The following is a 19,293-nucleotide window of genomic DNA, read 5'->3' as shown; positions in this document are numbered from 1 at the left end:
ACAAATCTGTTTGAAAATAAAATAACAAAAGAACTTAAACAAAATGTGCTCATGTTTGGGGTTTTGACGGTGGAGACCCTCAGGGAAGCAGTCTTAAATCGCTCCCCCTGGTGGGCAGCTGGTGGAAGACCCCGTGGCAGTTTATTTTTGTGTGTAAATGGGGAGAGGGAGTTCAAACACAGGTTGGTGAGGAAGAAGTGAGGGATGAGAGGGGGGTTGGGAGGGTGGCAGAAGTAGGGTCTTCGTTCCGGTTCATGGCCTCTGTTCCCCCTGCAGACTTGCTACGGCTTACTGGTGGCTTTTTTCCCCTCTCGTCTTGGGAGAGGGATGGGGTGATGGGGTGAGGGGGTCATAGAGGTCATCCTTTAGGCGTTAAGCCTGGAGGGAGCGTGTCAGTTCATAAAGGCATTTGGCAAGCGTGGTGGAAACCTCCATGTTACTTAGCGCGAGCACAGAGAGGTGTGATTCATGCTTCTTTACCAACCTAAAAAATGGGGAGAAAGAAGAACCCAAACTTTAACTTCAAGAAAGACTGAAATCTTTATGCAAACACCCAAGGATAAGCAAAATAAACTGTGATATATCTGACAACTTAATGCAGTTTTTTAAAATTATGTTCATCCTCTTACCATCAAACAAAATCACCTAGAACTTAACAGAAAGTGAACTCCACAGTCCTTAAAACCAGACAAACTTACATGCGACCACAGTCAGAGTGCTTGGCGATGTTCTTTAACGTTAAGGCAGCAGTTAGTCGTATATGTTTAGTTACAGGTCCCTCTTTCTCATCCTAGGAAAAAAAGAAGATATACAGTCACAGATACCACTTTTAAGGAAGCCAGAGGATCATTAAAACAAGAGCTAATGCTCCAGCATTCTGAGCTCTACTGACTTGGAGGTTATCTTATCACTTATTAAGCTCAGCCATCTTATCCTAGTCCCAAGTTTAAAAGTTTTACAACACAGTTCAGTTCACAGTTGTTCCCTAGCAATGACCTTGCCTTGTAGTACTGTGGAGTATCCTGCCACTTCTCACTGTAATGATACTTGCCCATGATGACTACATGATGTGTTTCCTAGCCAGATAGCAAGCTAGCAATAGCAGTGACACTTGCGCGTCTGTATCTGACACGTCACTGGAGAATAATTATCACCAACTGCCACCACCAAACCAAGTGTCGTCTTGCTCGTGTTTTTTTTTCCTTGATTTGGGATAATCTCGCCATATGTAATTTACAAACATGGCATCACAGTGACAGCCTGCAATCAGTCAGGATACACTCAAAAATCATTTTATAGGCTATAATGTAAATGCCTAGAGCTGCCAAAAAATAACACCCTCAAAAAATTATATTTGACTTTTTAATGCCTTTTAAGGCCTTTTTTGACAGCACTAAATTTAATGATTTTTAAGACACACAGGCACCCTGCCAGTCCTAAATCTGGTATCACACTCATAAACCAATATTGTTTACAGTAGAGTGTGAAGTGAAATGTGCAGCCTAAAGGAAAATTTAAATTACATTTAAAGTTTTCTGACATTTATACACACATTTTAAACTAACACAAACACAAATGACCAAATTCTTCCGCCCAACATTTCCACTCAATCCTGACGCGTTTCAACCACGAGATGACAGAAACAGTGGGATTTAACAGGTTCAAAGGCACATATGTTCACCTCAGAGAATGTAATAAGATGCAGGAAAGTGTGTGTGGGACGCTGAAGGAAATTCAGGGAGAACTGAGGTTGAGGAAACTTATACTCACAGTGAAGTCCCTAAAGACCAGGTTTCGAGAGCCTCTGCGTAGGGCCATGAGAGCTGCGCTCGGATGATTGACGATTGCTTTCGGTGCTCGCGGTGCTGGAGCATTGCCTGCTGCTGGCAGAGTCCTTTAGAACATGTCACACATACACACAATCCATTAGTGTCATTTCTCAAATAGTGCCATGAGTATAATGCTTTTTCCCCAGAAATTTTAATGCTGTATTTATGGTACTTTGATTCGGTCTGTGCTATTCCTAACACAGAGAATTACCTTTAATCTATTATTCACACTACATTTCGATATGATCGTCATGACACGAGATGGGTGATGGGATTATGCCATTGTTGATCGCCGATGGCTGACGGGCTTCACGATGGTGAGCTGCAATCGTGATTTAACGAGCCCCCACAACAGTACCATTGACACCATCTTGTTAGCATAGCTCAGTGTGGAAATTGTTCATTTAGCAGTTTTTGCTGATTGTCATTGTTTCTGGTTAAAATGACAACCAGCAGGATCATACCAGCTGTTGTTAACTAACATTAACTATGTGACTTAAAAAGATGACAGGACAAAATGAAATTCATTGCTGTGAGGTTTATGACCTCGCTGCAGCTGGTTGGGAAACACTGCTGTTAGCCAAAGATAATTTATGAGGTAAAGAAGCATCACTTTGTAATACCACTAAATACTCAGAGTGAACTGGGAGTTTTTCTGTAGTTCCAACATCTCCAACTGAGACAGACGTCTTCATCAATAAAACTATCAACTGATCTCACATCTACGATGGGAATGTAGCACATTCTGTGGGATGGTGTACACGCAAATAGTCATGAAGATTTGTTGCATAAGAAAAATTCCTGCACTTTACTTAGCATTGTTTTGTTTTTTTAATCCAAAGTACTGCCAGATGGGCAAAGCGATGCTTTTATCATCCATCATGATGTTTTACTGTAGACACTGTCTGACGCCAAGTCGACAGACATCGCCCATCCCTACATGACACCAGGCCCAAATGAAACCAACCAGTCAATGCTAAAGAAAAGGACTTGAAGCCAGGCACAGCTAGACAATCAGAGCAGCAAAGTGTCTTCTAAATTCTACAGTGATAACTTTCATCAAAATGCAACCATTTCTGGTGTTTTAGAGACAACAGAGCAGCTATAACCCCAAATCAGAAAAAGTTGGGACGGTATGTAAAATCAAAATTAAAACTGAAAATTGTGAATTGTAAATCATCTGTGTCCTGTATTACATTGAAAACACAGGAGCACATTATTTGATGTGATAACTCAGTTTTATTCCTTACTCAAAATAAACACTCACTCCAATTCTGATACCTGCAACACATTCCAAAAATGTTGGGACACTAAAACATTTACCACAGTGTAATGTTGACATTCCTTTTCATAACACTTAAAAGACATTTAGGGACTGAGGACACCAGGTGATTAAATGTGTCAGGTGTCATTCTGCAAACAAGTCTTAAAGTGCTCAACAGACCTGGGTCTTCGTTGATGCAATTTGCATTTCAAAATGTGCCACACATTCTCTAATGGGGATGGGTTGGGACTGCAGTCAGGCCAGTCCAGCACTTGCACCCTTTTCCTCCACAGCCATGCCTTGGTAATGTGTGCAGTATGAGGTTTGCATTGTCTTGATGAAATATGCATGGGTGTCCCTGGAAAGGATGTCTTGAAGGTAGCATATGTTGCCCCAAAATCTCTAGGTAGTTTTCAGCATTAATGGTGCCATCACAGAAGTGTAAGTTACCTTTGCTAAGGGCATAAACACAAGCCCAGACCATGACAGACCTTGGCTTGTGTACTTGTTACTAGTAACAGTCTGGATGATTCTTTTCGTCTTTGGTCTGGAGCACACGGTGCACATTCCTTTCATAAAAGACCTGAAACACTGATTCATCTGACCACAATACATGTTTCCACTGTGTGATGATCCATCCCAGATGCCTCCAAGCCCAGAGCAGCCGACTGCACTTCTGGACACTGTTGGCAGAGGGCCTCCTTTTGGCACAGTACAGTTTTAAGCAGGATTTATCGATGTAACTACATAGTGCCTGACACAGATTTACCAAAGTAATCCTTAACCCATGTGGTGGTGACTGTGGTTCAGTGGGTAGAGCAGTCGCCTCCTAACCGTGGGATCGGAGGTTCGAATCTTGGTGCCTGCAGTCCAGTGAGAGTTGGCAGCCGCAGATGGCTGCCTCGGTTCTGTACTGGAAACAAATTCCTTGTGTGTAACATACTTGGCCAAATAAAGGTGATTATTATTATTATGTGGTTATATCGCTTATAGAAGTGTGATGATTCTTGATGCAGTGGCGACTGAGGGATCAGAGAGCACGGTCATCCAGCTCAGACTTGCGCCCTTGCCCTTTACGTGCTGAAATCCCTCCAGATTCCTTTAATCTTTTAATTGTTATGCAACGTAAAGGGTAACATATCCAAATATCTTCCCATCTTTCTTTGAGGAACACGTTTTTAAATATTTCAATAATTTTCTCACCAATATGTTGATTGCCAAACTGGCAATCTTCAGCCCATCTTTGCTCCTAAAGGGCTCGGCCATTCATGGATGCCACTGTTATATCAAACCATCACCTGTTGGACATTACCTGTTTCAAATCAAATCATCATTTCATTGTTCTACCAAACTACTTGCCCTAACATGCAACCATCCCAATTTCTTGTGGAATGTGTTTCGGGCATCCGAATTGAAATGAGCGTTTATTTTGAGTAAAGAATAAAACTGATGAGGTATCGCGTCAAATAATGTGCTGCTGTACTGTTTTCAATGTAATACAGGGCACAGATTTACAATTCACAATTTTCAGTTTTAATTTTGATTATACATACTACCACAATTTTTTCTGATTTGAGGATTGTACCTGTTCTATATTAAGTATTGTTTCAGGTTTCAATCATACTGTATATCAAGATTAAAAGAGAAAGGTGTACGTACTGGGAAGAAGTCTGATTGGGACTTAATGCCTGCTGCTCCTCTACTTTGAGTCCAGCTAGCAAAGCCTCTCGAGAACAGTGCTTATCCTGGGAGGAAAAAGTGCACATTTTTAAAGTAACCTGTATATAGTATTTACTCAATTTATGTCAATACACCAATACTGATACTATAAAATGTGTAATGGTGAAAAAGATTCCCTGTAAAACCAGTTTTTCATTATCAGTCACAAAAAATAAGTAAGGGGTCTTACCTGCAGGTGTGTGATGAAGGACAGTCTTTGCCGGGGAAAAGGTTCACATCCCTCCCACAGACACTGGCCTCCATACACATCTTTCCCACCGTGTTGTGTTGCTGCATGATAAAACACCTGAGACGGCGTTTCAAACCACCTAGAGGATAAAAAAAAAACAAGAATAAACTAGAAAAGTCTTGATGGAGGCTCAACTAAGATTAGTTATGCACCACAAACAACCTGTGTATGCTAATCAGACGTACCTTTTACAGGACTGCCACAGACACTTGAAGTTCTGTCCTGCTTTCCTGATTTGCTCTGGTGGTGCTGCGGAGGTTTGCTGTGCTGGGAGGTGAGGGCTGAGGTTACCAGCTGGTGTAGGCTGGGATATAGGGGGTGGGGACGGGGTTAAGATCGGCTGTGGGGATTGGAAAAGTCAAATCCATAGAACACAAAATAAAATAAAAGACACCATTAAATGATGATCCTCATTCCATATACAGATATTCACCATTCACAGGCAGTGGCATAAAGATGATATAAATTAATAATATTCACTGAGGTACTTACACACTACTTGGGAAGACAGCAGCTAAAGATGTTAAGAACTCATCATTAAAAGAAGTCTTATTGGCTGAGATGTAACCCCAGCCTTCTACTGGTAGAAGTTGCTCTCTCAGCTGCTTTATTCTAGGAGGTGGGTATCAGTAAGAACCACATAATCTTAACTGGTCTCACTTTCTTAACCTCCAAACAACCCTTCACATTTGAGCCATTCCAGCTATGTGCAACAAGTGTTTTGGAAAAACAGTTTTTTCTTGTCTGTTCATGCCTTTAGTATTCCGCTTTTTCATATATGTACTATTGTAAAACTTTTCTGTTGGAGCGCCGACATTTCAAGAATCACAAAATACTTTACATTCAACACTTGTATTTCCCCATGATTTTCAATTGCACAAAAAGGCATCCTATCCCCAGTTCAACTCCAATAAGCCCAATTTCTATACAAGAAAAGTTTGTTATGTAATGGGCATTATAAAATCTATATGCATATTCAAATCACCTGCTGTTTGAAACTCAGGTTATCAGCTTTATAATGTACACAGCGCCCTAGCATTCATGCAGTAATGAACTAGTACAGCATACAACAGCCTCACTTGTAACTTACAGAGCAACACAACCATTGCAAAAAACAAACAAACAAAAGAATCAAAGCCATTGCAAACTACTGCATTTCAATTAAATTGTCCTCTAACTCAATACGCAGGTTGCAATAAAGTCATTCAGTTACCAGTAAGCTCTAAACAAAATCATATTTTTTGCCTTCTGTCTCTCACCCAGTAATCTGAGTAATACCCGTGTCCTAGCTGCACAACAGTTCTAAGTTACTTTTGACTCATCTGTGGCCCAATGCTAAAATATTACATAACTAATCCACCAAGTGCCACTTTAGGTCAAATAACTGTTTCTTTCAGAATCAAATGCTAAAACAATTTTAAAGTTTTATTAAAAACACACTATAAAGAGTGACCATCAGTGGCAGTACAAAGCAATTTTGTCATACGTTTTCCTGGTAGCCTCTCTGTTGCAGATTTAAACTTGTTCTGCTCTACAGCTGAAGACAAACTCATTAAGATAGAGGGAGGTGCTGAACTGAGAAAGCAAATAAGTGTCTCTGTTCTTTGTTGGAGAATAAATCTGAAGTCATAGTATGTTGTATCATGTTAAAATATATCCTATTTAAAAACCAAGTGTCAAATAAAGGCTGTCATCTGAGCCAAACCCAGAATACATGGCCATAAACTACAGCTTCAAGATAAATGTATCCTAATAAATGTAAAACATGGTCCAGTTTCTTTTCTCACACAGAAAAATCCAAGTGAACCAAAATGCTTCATTACAAATTAGATAATTCCCTGCGCTCACTGATTAAATGAGTCTGGGGCGGGAATGAGAATGCAAACACAGGAAGATCTGTGTCCTGTACCAGTGAATATTCCTATAAAACAAATTTGCTCTACAGCATGGAGAAATGGCACAACTAGCATTTTCTCATAACTATGGTGATTATCTGGGCAATATAACAAACAAAATGCCAATAAAATCATTCCTTTGGCATAATTTTATTTGGTATATTCAGACAATGTGCAATCTACAGTCACTTAGCTTAAACTTGCCAAGTAGTCCTTATAGTTGGTCTGACTGAGGCTCGAACCTTTCTAGAGTTTGCTGGGACCGGACCGAGATCACATACAGTAGAGGCTCTCAGTGCGATTGTTTTGGTACAAACTTGAGTGCACTTGCTGTCTTCAGATCTGTCGAAATGAACCGCACCCAAGGTGCAAAACGTACCAGATTTCGATTCAATCACAGTAGACAAGGCAGGTGTGAAAACACCCTTAGTATATGTTTTAGAGCAGAGACAGACCAAGTTACGGCTGGTCGTTGGCCATCGGTGAGCGTCTGTCGGCGCTCATCCTCCCAGTATGTCCTGCCACCATTGGCACTAGTTCACCCCCATTAGCTGCTTTTCAGCTGATTTGACATATTGAATCAGTGTCGGCGGTCAGGTTTCACAAGTTAGAGACACCACTCTGATTGGCTGTTGAGCTTAGCGAATCAGTGCAGGAAAAGAGAATGGCTTGTAAAAGCCCCTTCAAGCCTGTCACTATAGTATCCATGATTTCACCCATTTAATGTGGTGTCTCCTTGTTTTTCACTCCCACAACCTCTTTTCTTCTTCCACAACCAAAAGACCAAGGGCAGAGAATGGCAGCATCATTTGCAACTTCTTAGACATATTCTTGATTAGAAGCAGCTATAAACAGCAGTTGCTGTGAGCAAGAGGTGTTTTGTTTATAGCTTATACTTCTGCTTTCTAGCTATTCTTCTTTCCCTTTCTAAATGGCAAATACACACACTGCCAACTACTGGTATGGGGAGTTATTTCTGTCACACATGCTCAGAACCTGCATGCCAGATGGTCATTGTCTGTAGTCTGTGCAGTGTGCTCAAGTTTCATTTTTTCAACCTGACTGGCCCAGACAAAGCCAACGTGAGGCAACACAGAGGTCGGCCTTCGTCACTGCTAGTTCTCTCACATCGGCCTGGCGTGCCCTTACAGTAGGAGATGTCCCAAAATATTTGCTTGAATATGAAGGGCATATAAAATGTGGTGATTAATGTTGAATGCAAATAAACCTCGTTTCAGTGAATATACCACAGGATACCTTTGACCAAAAATGTAGGTGGAAAATTCAAATTACTCAGTCAACATATATTACTTGGGAATGTAAATACTCACCCTTGTGTTTCTGTGACAGACATGCAATACAAACTGTGTGCCAGACTACTAGAAGACACTGTATAGATGTGACTTATTATGAGAATAAACCTGCAGTGACTCACCGTTGAGCCAGCTGCCTGTGTGGGTGAGCAGTTCCTCTGTTGAGTGGCATTCTCTATCGCTACTTTGGCTACTGTGCTTGGGTCCGTTCCTGCTGGCACCGCCACCATTGTGGCGCTGCTGCCGGCATTGTTGGGGTCACTGATGGTGATGATCCGTACTCCCACTTTATTGGGGATCCCCATGGATGCCGCCGCTGCACTGCGGTCCTCGTTCTCAGCTGGCCTCTTGAGGCCTCGAGCCTCAGAGGCCACTCCATTTGCAGGAGAGACAGCAAGACTCTGGGAGGTAACTGTAACAGTGGAGGGGAGGGGGGAGTTGGGGAGCAGTTGCTGTCTTACCACAGCATGGCCAGGCCCCAAAGGTCCATTGGTTAATTCCAAGGGAGGCCTGTTGCCTACCGTCTGGGGTCCATTGGCCAGGCGCTCAATCTGCTGGGCTTTGGCAGTGTCCTGGTGGGGGAGCGAGGGATCTGAACCATGACTCTTCTCAGAGGGGCCCACCTCCCCATTCCCCAAGTACTGTTTGGAAGAAATGTGATTTGGAATGTTTTTGTTAAAGTTGTCACCACTGTCTCCCCGATCAAAGTCACACACCCCATTGACTAGAGTCTTTTTGGGGTCAGGGTTGCCCTCCAGAGGGGTGTTCAGGCCAGGGGAGAGGGCAAGTCTCCCATTAGCAGGATGACTCTCCATAGCTGGGCCATTGAGTGCCCCCTGACTGTTCCCTGAGTGGTATGGAGGTAGATTAGACTCCATGCACTTCCGACCATTTAGCAGCTTGGCACCTGCCGCAACATCGCCATTACTAGTTTTGCCACTAGAGGAGTCTCCTTCTGCCAAAGAGGAGTTCTCCATAACCTCTATCTTTCTCTCGTGGATGTGCAGCCCTGTGGCATCCTTGGCCTCCTCTTCCTTTTGACAAATGATCTTGTCTCCTCTAAGGGGAGCTGGCAGTGGTGGTGGAGCTGCTGGGGCGTGGTGGGGCACTGTTCCAGTAGAAAATGGAGGAGGGAGAATGCCTGGAGCTACAGCACCCTGGCTGACAGCAGCAACAGCAGCAGTAGAGGTGGTGAAGCCAGTGTTGGGGACCACGGTGAATGTGACTTGTCCAGCTGCTGTGGGTCCCTGGATTATAGCAGCAGCTGCTGGGCTACTTGTGGAGATGAGTGGGCCTTGCAAGAGCTGGACCGTTTGGAGGGCTGGAGCTCCTGCAGCAGGAAGCTGACCAGGAACCAGCTGGACATTGAGCTGCTGAGGCTGAGGAGAGTGATTCTGGGAGCTGTAGCCTGTCTGGTAGATGACCTGTGGAGTAGGGGCTATCGTGCTGTTGGGAGGGGGCACCTGTGGAGCCGGTAGGATGAGCTTTCCTCCTGGTGTAGAAGGACCTCGCTTTGGAAGCAGTAGCTGTTTGATCAAGCTGGACTCAGTGGAGGTAGGCTGAGAGGATGGAGTTTGGGAAATAATTTGGAGAGGTGGCTGCTGCTGATGTCGTTTCATGGAGAGTGTGTGACTAACAGTTTGATTGGGCTGGACCTGGGGAGTGGAGTGAGAAACAGGAGGTGAGCAGGGGCTGGAAGAAGGTCCAGGCTGCCCTGCTATCTGAATAGTTTGGGCACCAGGAATGGCAGAGGGGTTGGCAAGAACGATCTGGTGTATGGCAGGGGTGTAGGCTGGGCTCTGCTGGGGGTTGGGGCTGACTATTACTACACTCGGCGCCTGCTGCTGAGGCTGAGGCTGCTGGTTTGGAGTGGATATTGTGACTGCTGGTCCACCTGACTGGTTTGGCGCTGGTTTGGGGGCGATATTCTGAAATGCAACACGTGTCCCCTGGGAATTGGGCCCACCTGTGAAGCTTAGTGGCTGACAACCCCCCACCTGGATGGAAGAAGAGGGTGCCGTTGTTGCAGCAACACACTGAGGCTCCACCTGGGGAGCTCCACCCTGAGATCCAGACAGAGGAGGGGTCTGAGGCAGAGGAGAATGCTGGGTGATTGGCGGGCACACACCTTGTACCCTGGCTGTGAGGATGTGGCCCTGTGGTACCTGCTGAAACAGAGTGACAGGGGTCCCTGTGGAAATCATGGGGGAGTGATGCTGTTGCTGCTGAGCCGCAGGTGATGTGGCAGAGTTCTGGGGACTGTGGTTTTGGGTGACCGGCACAGATGTTGGAATCTGGACCACTGGACCAGGACGAACCTGCTGCTGATGTTGCTGCTGCACTGCTGCCATAGGATTTGGTGGTAACTGTGGAGGCACCTGTGGGGGCACCGGGTGACAAACAGTTGGGTGGCTTGCATGTGGGGGTTCCTGTGCAATCAAGGCCACGGATGGGGGAGTGCCACCTGTGCTGAGGCTGGTGCCTGGGGCCCGGACTAACTGAGGTCCAAGATTGGGGTGCCCGGGAAGTAATCCTGGTAACACAAACACAGCAACTGTTAAGTTCCAAGATGGAACTTAAGTCCTAGTTTTCCAGGTTTACAAAGAGTCTTTTTAACCCCTTGATACATTACATCAATAATAAAAATAACATACATCAGAACACATCAGAACTGATGTATTTCTAGCAGCAGGCCTTTGCACAACTGGTGATAGGTGTACGATCATATCCACCTAAATATAATTTAAGGTACTGTTTATATAAACAACAAAACACTTTTTCCTCAAGAAATTAACTGTTGTAGCTCTTCCTCTCACATGACTTGATCTGTCCATGATTCGATACAAAAATTATACAGCTGAATTTGTAATGCTACAATATTGTGCAATTCAGAGCAAATTCGATTACAATAAGTTGACATTCAATCTTAATTTAGCTTGTATTGACAAACTAGACCTAAATTAAAATGTATGTACTTAGGTCAGACAATTAAAACACTTGGTGTTTCCTCAAAGCAGCAAAAACCAAATGTGTCTCCTTTGTTCAACAATAAAAACGCAGGGCAGAAGTGCACAGTACACTTGTACTGTGTCCACCTGATGCTTCATCTTATCAGACAGTGCTGAGATGCATTTTTCAAATGAAATGCTGTATATCCAATTTAGACCCTTATTTCAACAGAGTCTGTTTGAATCAGTGCATGCATCTCTCTGACTCACTGATCAGTTAATCTTTACACACCTACTGGCAATTAGTTTTGATAATATGAAGGAGTTGATGCGTCAATAGGCTTTCACGGTAACAGAATAACAGATGAGGACAACCCGCTGTCAGCTGCATATCATGTAGTACACATTTAAGATAAATAGTCTTCCAATAGAAACTGTGCAAAACATGAGCAGTAAAAGGTGCCAAAAACATTTTTAAAAACAGGTGTCAGGATATAAGTGACTTAAGTATTTGATCAGTTCAATCCACAGACTCGGACCTCCGTGCAGTGTCTCTCATCAGAACAGCTATCTGTTAGCAGGAGGACAGGACGGTCTTCACCAGGCTGACCGACAGCAGAAATGTACTGGACAAAAATAGTCTGCATATAGGCTCATCAGCAAGAAATCAGCAGTGTGTATATGTATGGATATAATAATTTTATTATTTTCCCATGTTGCTACAAAGGACGGGGAGAAAGTATAACCAGCTCAAAGGAGCCTGATCCATCACAAGAGATTCAAATAAAAAGTTTCTAATACATAAATAGTCTAACAGGCGACATACCTGATTTAAGCAAATGTCTGTGACGATTTTTTACACTTCAAATGCACCAAAGCAAAAAATAGACAAAGTGCAAAAAAGGGGTCCAGGGATGACACGTATGTCTCAGAGTCAGTGTGGATTGACACATTTGATAGATTGGAAGTCTCTACTTCGTGAGACAGGTGAATGACAAACCTGCAGATAAACACTGCAATGACAGTATTGTGTAGACTGTGATATCTGTCCACCATTTCTACCGTGACAGCGGTTGTTCATGCATAACCAGTTTGTTTTCTGCCACACCCAGTACAACCTTTGAAAAAAAATTCAGCACCTTAAATAAATTTGGTCACAAGATGAGACTGATCACTCGTAATCTGGAGCCTTGATAAGATAGCCTAAGGCCCAATTCCATTTGTTATTTTTTACCCCTACCACTCCTTTGAGTGCTGTTTTTGGGTTAACCCTCAAAGCAGAGTTGCAAGGAGTAGTGGTTGAAATCTTCTCCTGTGAAATGGGACAACCCTTCAAGACCTCTATGCGTCATTGGCAGTGAATGTCAGTGGTTACCTAAACAGACACGAGTTGTTGGAAATGTTTGAATCACACAACGTGGTCTTCAGCTGCGGTGAGTTTGCTTGTGTTGGCTATAAGCATCAGTTTGTGATTTTCAACAGCAAATAAAAATACAAGGATAGCAGTGTTTCTCCTACCATTCATTTGTCCCCCCCGCCAGTAGCTGCTTTTCCGTTTATCATTTGCCAGTAAGTTTGTTTTTATGAATAATTCTGCCTCAGTGTTTTTAGCTAGTACAGTCTCTCACAGTGCAAACGTTCCCATAAACGCACTCAGAGAACAAGAATGAAAGAATATAAAGATGAAAGATTTTGCTAGCTGTACCTGGGGGCGGAGCCTGTGGGTCTCCAGGTGCTTCATGTCGGGCTGCCGAGGTTGAAGGAGCTGCTGCTGGACTCTGCTGCTGCTGGTAATACAGCTGGATGGGCAGGGGGATTGATCTTCTCCTTAGGCCCACTAGGAGGATCTGAACCTGACCATTGGCCTTAGGCTCCTCTTGCCGCCGCATCGTGTGGTTAGGGAACACGGTTCTGTGGTGGCAGACAGGATTATCACAAAGGAAAAATTGCAGAGTGAAAAAGGTGAAAGCAAAGGTGAAACATTTGTTTTACCAGTGGTAGTTACCATCAGGGACATGTAAATAACTAAAAGGACTCAAACTGCTTTCCTTTAACATTTGCTAGAATCTTACAAGTTAACAAATGTGATTCTTAAAACTCAGAAAAGCTATGTTTTGTTCAAGCAATGGGCAGTAACTACTCCAGTGTAGCAGGGGAGGAATTGGGACCAACCGTAGACATTTGAGGAAACCGGTGGAGTTCAAGATGTTGTTCCGTCCCATTTTACTGCACGTGGCCAGGTACTCAGCGTACATCTCTGACCGAGAGACAGATCCCTCGGGATTCGTCTCAAAGTGTGCATTTAGCCTGATGGAAAAAGAAACAGTAGACATACATATGATTAGAAAGAAAATGTAAATCTGTTGTCTAACAAAGACAGGACTTCTAAAATAAGATGACAACTTGGGGCAAATTATAGGTTCAAGGTTGTATGCAGAGGGTTTGCACTGTCACTCTCCTTGTATAGTACAGAGTAGAAGATACAACCTACACTTAATATGCAGTGGAACCTTGGATTGCGAGTAACCCAGTTTGCAAGTGTTTTGCAAGATGAGCAAAAAATTTTGATTCGATATATGAGCGAGGTCTCGCAATACGAGTAGTACGTATGCTTTGTCTGCTGTGCGTCACAACAGAGCCGATGGTTCTTGCACTTCACTCGTATAGTCAATATCTGTACTACAACAATGGTCCCTCATGCCAGCCACGATTCTTTTCAAAGGTAAAGTGCAGGTTAATTTGTTTTAATTTTACTTTATACTGTATTTTGCATTACTGTCACTTTTATATGGATAAGTGGGTGTTGAACGAATCATCAGAGTTTCCATTATTTCTTATGGGGAAATTCGCTTTGATATACGAGTGCTTTGGATTATGAAAACGTTGCTGAAACAAATTCCACTCGCAATCCAAGGTTCCACTGTACATATTTATCTGTTAAATTATCATATGTTTATACATTAATCTTACCATTGCAGTGTAAATTTTTCCCCATCTAGTTCAACAATACCAGGTGGTGGTTGAACTGATTGAACTGGGGGCCTTGGTACTGAGAAAACAAAAAGAAAAAAACAAACAAACATTTGTTTGTTGATTCTATAAATGTCAAAGTTGCTAAGCAGTGTACCCAAGCTGTCCACTAGATGTCAGCAAACTAAAAACTTCACACCCTGCCAAAAACACTGACAGCACTGGAATGACTCTTCCAGGGATAGATGGGGTTAATCCCCACTAGGAGTCACCTGTTAATTCCCACACTTAAGGTTCTGTGAGGAAAAAAGGAAAGCTTCTTTTACATCTGCAACCCTAACCCACCAGGAAACAAGCAGGTAGCGAATGACAAATAATGTCAAAAGGCACAAAAAAACTGAAGTGAATATATAATCAAATTTGTGTCAACTGCCTTGGTAGCCTTGCTGTCATCAAACACATTTTCTTTACATTTGACCATCTTTATTTCCAGCTTCAAAACACTTATGGCTGAACCATTGCAATTTGTTTCATCACAAACAATAAGGTTGCGATGTGGAATACTGCTCAACTGTGGCCATCCTCTTTGACATGCAGCTGTCTGATTATGAATTAACTAACTAGAGTTAAGAAAACAGGAACTTGCCAAACCTTGTGGTACTATGTACCAAAACTATTCATTTAACTATTTTTATTTGCCATAAAATGTATTGAATTTATTGAAATGACACAAAAACAAGAGGATATGAAGAGTCACCAGGCATTTCAGCCAGCAGTGGTTCTCAGACAGACTAATAAACAAGTTGTAGTGAAGGATGCAGTGCAGGGCTTTAATTTTTTATTGCCCTTAATATGTACACACACCTACTATAAACACAGTACAGAGGGCTTCTGCAGATTTTACTGGGATAAATTTGAGACCTTTTTTAGACCACTTTGAATACAATTTAAGACCCATTTCACATCCATACTGTCTAAAAAGTATGAATGATTGAAAAAATAAAAGTGCAGTATTCATATTGAATAAGCTGAGTGTTCTATGACAAATTCTGACCAGGAAGTGTGCAAATGTTCTGGGCCCCAAGTTAATTTTGGTATTACATTATAATAAATACAAATGGGTGAGATAAAGAACTACAAAATAGAACCATTTTCCCCAAAAACACACCTTAAGTCAGCATGACACTAAAACAACCTAAACACAATCAATAATTTTTAAGACCTATCAAAATCATATACAAGACAATTTAAAGCCTAATAATTACTCAATTTTAGACTTTCCCAGTGAAATACAGATATTCTTTGGCCATCCATTGCATCAAATTGATTTGATCTGACTGACTAAATACTAAAATTGAGCTCAAACAAACAAACATCTAGTTTGCTTCTGGTTGGTTTAATCCAATGTGAAGTAAATTAATTTGGCTCAAACATGCACTTAATAGTTGTGAGATCCCTTCACATTTTGTTTAACAGTTCATGCTCCCACTGTATCATCACATGGATTGGTGTTATGTACACTTCTCTCTTTTTTTTTGTATAAAAACACCCCTAACATCCTGCTCTCTTGACTTGTTGGACAATTCTGAAAAAACATTTTTTAAAACCATTTCTAAGATATTCTGTGTAATTTAAGATCATTTGCACAATGTTACTTATACTAACATGTAAATGTGGGTGAGATGTTCAGTGCATAAGATAAAAAAATGCCAGACAGGGTTCCCACTCTTTAAGAAATAATTTTCCAGGACATTTTCAATGACTATGTTAGACTATGATGCCAAATGGCGATCACGTCCTACACTAACAAGTTCCTCTGTGTGGAAGTCTCTTTTAAATCATATGTGTTAATCTATGATGATACTTTATCTGAATAACCAGTGCATAATGACCGATTGATTGTTGATGGCTGTCACACTTTCCTACACACACACACACACACACACACACACACACACACACACGCAGATGTTCAGGTCTTCCATGTATGAAGGTTAGTATGCTCCAGTAAATGTGTGAGCTTTACTTCCTGCAGTTTTCTTGTCTCCCTCTCTCCTTCTCTGCAGTCTCTACGTCACAAGTTAGGGTGAAAAATAAAAACCTTACACTATAGATCATAACTAAAAAACCTATCTGACTTGACTAACAACAAAAAGTAATAATAAACATAGAAACATTCAACACTGAAAAACTCACACTAAATCAACCTGAACAAGGACAAATGTCTGTAGCCATTACATTTGCCAATAAACTGAATCAGGGTCTACTCACATTCAACATGGTCAATTGACCACAAAATAAATACAAGAGTAAAATTCAACAAACAAGGTCCTCAACACTCTCCTCAAACCACTCGCTATTTTGAACAAAGCAAATATAGATAAACCAAGACAGAACTTTTTTTCTAATATTAAATGGTAAGAAGCAGCCTACAGCTAGAGAACAGTCATACATACGCTACATTATGAATTTTGTTAATTTTCACACATTATGGATTCAAAGGTTAAGCCACAACATCATGATGTATGTTCATAGGAGCAAACAAACGTACAGTACACACACAGATCACTCTGATTAAGTTCAACAACACCCACACTGTTCAAATCACCTGATAAATTTTCAGACAAAGCTAAACAAGCTTGTCATCCTAGCCAGTAATAATTGCAGACAAAATTACATAATGCTACTTTTTGTTGTTATTCATCTTTCAGTAGCTCCCGTTTTGGGGGGATGCTACAGAGGATCCCAATGATCAGCATAAGTGATGTGGCACAGGTTTTATGCTGGATGCCCATTTTACCTAATCTTATTTGTAATTTACACATTTTAAATGTTTTTCTAATCTCCCAGATAGAAACATGCTAACACCAATATACAAGCCTATTTGGGAGCTAATGTGATGACAGAAAAAATAAAAAATAAAAACCATCAAGGGAGCAGTAGGCCATAAAGGTTCACCAAATGAGTTATTGTAATTTCAGCTACATTTTTAGTTTATATTTGTTTACATTTTTACATTTTGTCCATTAAAAGTAGGCCTACACCAAATTAGCTGCTTGCCAACCCTGTCTGTAGTGTATTCATGGATTTAAATACATTAAAGAGCTCATTGCATGCTTTTCTGATTTATCTACAATGTTACAACAATGTATTATCTTAAATGTGACTGAAAGCTCAAGAAACAAGGTGTACCCATGTTGTTGTACTTGCAAACTCTCGCTGGCGAGACCCCCCCGGTATTTTTTTCAACTACACAGGGATTTGTGGATATATATATTTTACCTCCCTGCTGCCTGCATTGTGCCCAGAGCACATGGAGAAAAACACAGGGCCTGAGGTTACTGCATGTCCAGGAACGGTCATGTACAGGGACTCGCTGTCTTATTTGACTGGGTCTAATCTACCAGCAGCCCAGCCAACGAAGCACCTGGGGCAATGAAATGATCATCTCAACAACACTGGATTCCTCTGGAGCACAGTACTTGGTCATTTTGACTGTGTGAGTCCAGTATATGTATGCCGCATGTGATGTGTTGCAGGTTGGGGGAAGACGCAGCTATCACCGGTTGGATTTACCAACATTTAAGTTTCCACTACTCAGTGGGATGTAACAATAAGTTTAAAAAATAAAAACATGTTGCAGGTCTGTTAAATTGGCATTTCTTTAGAGAGAACCGTTTTAAGGCTGGAGAAGTTATGCATGTACTACGCCAGTTAAAATATGGGGTTTCTCAATTACCCACTTTAGAGTGTTACAAATTTCTTTTCATCAGTACATATACCATTGTTTACCTATCTATGGAGGAGAAATTCAAATTAATTAAGGTTGTTGTGGTTTGTCCTACTGCCCACTTCATATTTCTGGTTCGAACATGTTCAGTAGGATTTGAGGTATTATTGTCAAAAATGTAGCTTATTTGTCAAAATGTTTTTGTTCCTGACCGGAGGAACTGTGCACATTCACGGACTGTCCTCTCATTTTCAAGAGGCAGCTCTCCCTGTGATACTGGGTTTTATCTGAAATAATTATATTCTATTTGGACTGATAATGGGTGAAAAGCTAATCTAGAGGTACCAAAGATTAAACATTAAATGAATGGAAATGAGCATACCATGGGCACTTTAAAACAACTATCACTGGATTACTCTGCTAATGAAGAAAACTTTACATTGTGGTGATGTTCAGGAAAGTTCCAAAGCATCTTTGTTTCCCTGTAATTTCTAAATGGATTTGTGTAGGTTTATTGGCAATGGACATCGCAGATAACAATATCATTGGGAAATGCCTACAGAAGGTATGACAATGTTTCATGTTCAGGAGCTAAGATTGGACTTGTATCTCCAAAAGGAGTGTAATTTTGACTCAAATCCAATTCATGCATGCTTGATCCTCAAATAAAGTGCCACTGTAGTGAGTCCTAAAACCTGGAACTGAGTTAATATTTTTGCACTTCTATTTCCCTTGCCTAACATCACTGTTTTTTTGTTTTTTTTTTAAACAGGTTTTTGGTTAGATGCTTGAAATCATGTCTGTGGTTAACAAAAGGCCAATACATTTTCAAATTTTGTTCTATGAAACAAAATACATCAGTAAATACCCCTCATGATTTTTAATGCTTTTACCGATCTTAAAAAAGGTGGTTGCTAACAAGTGGCTAAATGAGACTAAAGAGGCTGTCTGGGATACTGAAAGTCATCATGCTGAACACAGAGACTCATCTATTCACTAGTACGCCTTTTACAGCCAGCTATTTTTAAACCTCCACACTTGCAAACTATTCTAATGAACTGACACAGCCATGATCATTATCTACATCAGGTCACTCCAAGGGGAAAGGATTTTGTAGAAGAGGTTGGAAACCGTGGTGGTGATGCTGAAGTTATGAGACTGTGGTGTAGTTTGTTTGTAGCCTAACAACAGCTTTTTACTTCTGGCAATCATATTTGGGCTTCAAAAATCATTAAAACTGTGTTGATTTGTTATGATTATGTTGCTGAACAAAATGTTCAAGTGTCATAACCTGGTGTTTGTCGCAGTACGGAAAGTATTCAGACCCCCTTAAATTTTTCACTCTTTGTTATATTGCAGCCATATGCTAAAATCA

General features: G+C 41.5%; 1 protein-coding gene across 4 annotated transcripts in view; it reads right to left on the bottom strand.

The window, feature by feature from the left end:
• Window positions 1–6: 6 nt before the first annotated feature.
• Window positions 7–19,293, bottom strand: part of arid2 (AT-rich interactive domain 2) — a 60,924-nt gene continuing 41,637 nt past the window's right edge. For 3 of the 4 annotated variants that reach the window (XM_020601234.1, XM_020601235.1, XM_020601233.1), the window contains 10 exons: window positions 14,189–14,267; window positions 13,391–13,525; window positions 12,924–13,129; window positions 8,393–10,803; window positions 5,248–5,402; window positions 5,003–5,141; window positions 4,753–4,838; window positions 1,771–1,894; window positions 699–790; window positions 7–484 (listed from right to left, as the gene is read on the bottom strand). In XM_020601234.1, coding sequence (XP_020456890.1) covers window positions 373–484; window positions 699–790; window positions 1,771–1,894; window positions 4,753–4,838; window positions 5,003–5,141; window positions 5,248–5,402; window positions 8,393–10,803; window positions 12,924–13,129; window positions 13,391–13,525; window positions 14,189–14,267 — 3,539 coding nt within the window. In that variant the 3' untranslated portion in view covers window positions 7–372. The remainder of the gene's footprint in view (window positions 485–698; window positions 791–1,770; window positions 1,895–4,752; window positions 4,839–5,002; window positions 5,142–5,247; window positions 5,403–8,392; window positions 10,804–12,923; window positions 13,130–13,390; window positions 13,526–14,188; window positions 14,268–19,293) is intronic. The other variant, XM_020601236.1, reaches the window with a different exon arrangement.

The sequence above is a fragment of the Monopterus albus genome, unplaced genomic scaffold, assembly GCF_001952655.1.
Source record: "Monopterus albus unplaced genomic scaffold, M_albus_1.0 scaffold51.1, whole genome shotgun sequence".
Classification (NCBI taxonomy): domain Eukaryota; kingdom Metazoa; phylum Chordata; class Actinopteri; order Synbranchiformes; family Synbranchidae; genus Monopterus; species Monopterus albus.
Note: the sequence above shows the minus strand (reverse complement) of the source record. Positions and strands in the feature narration are given on the sequence as shown.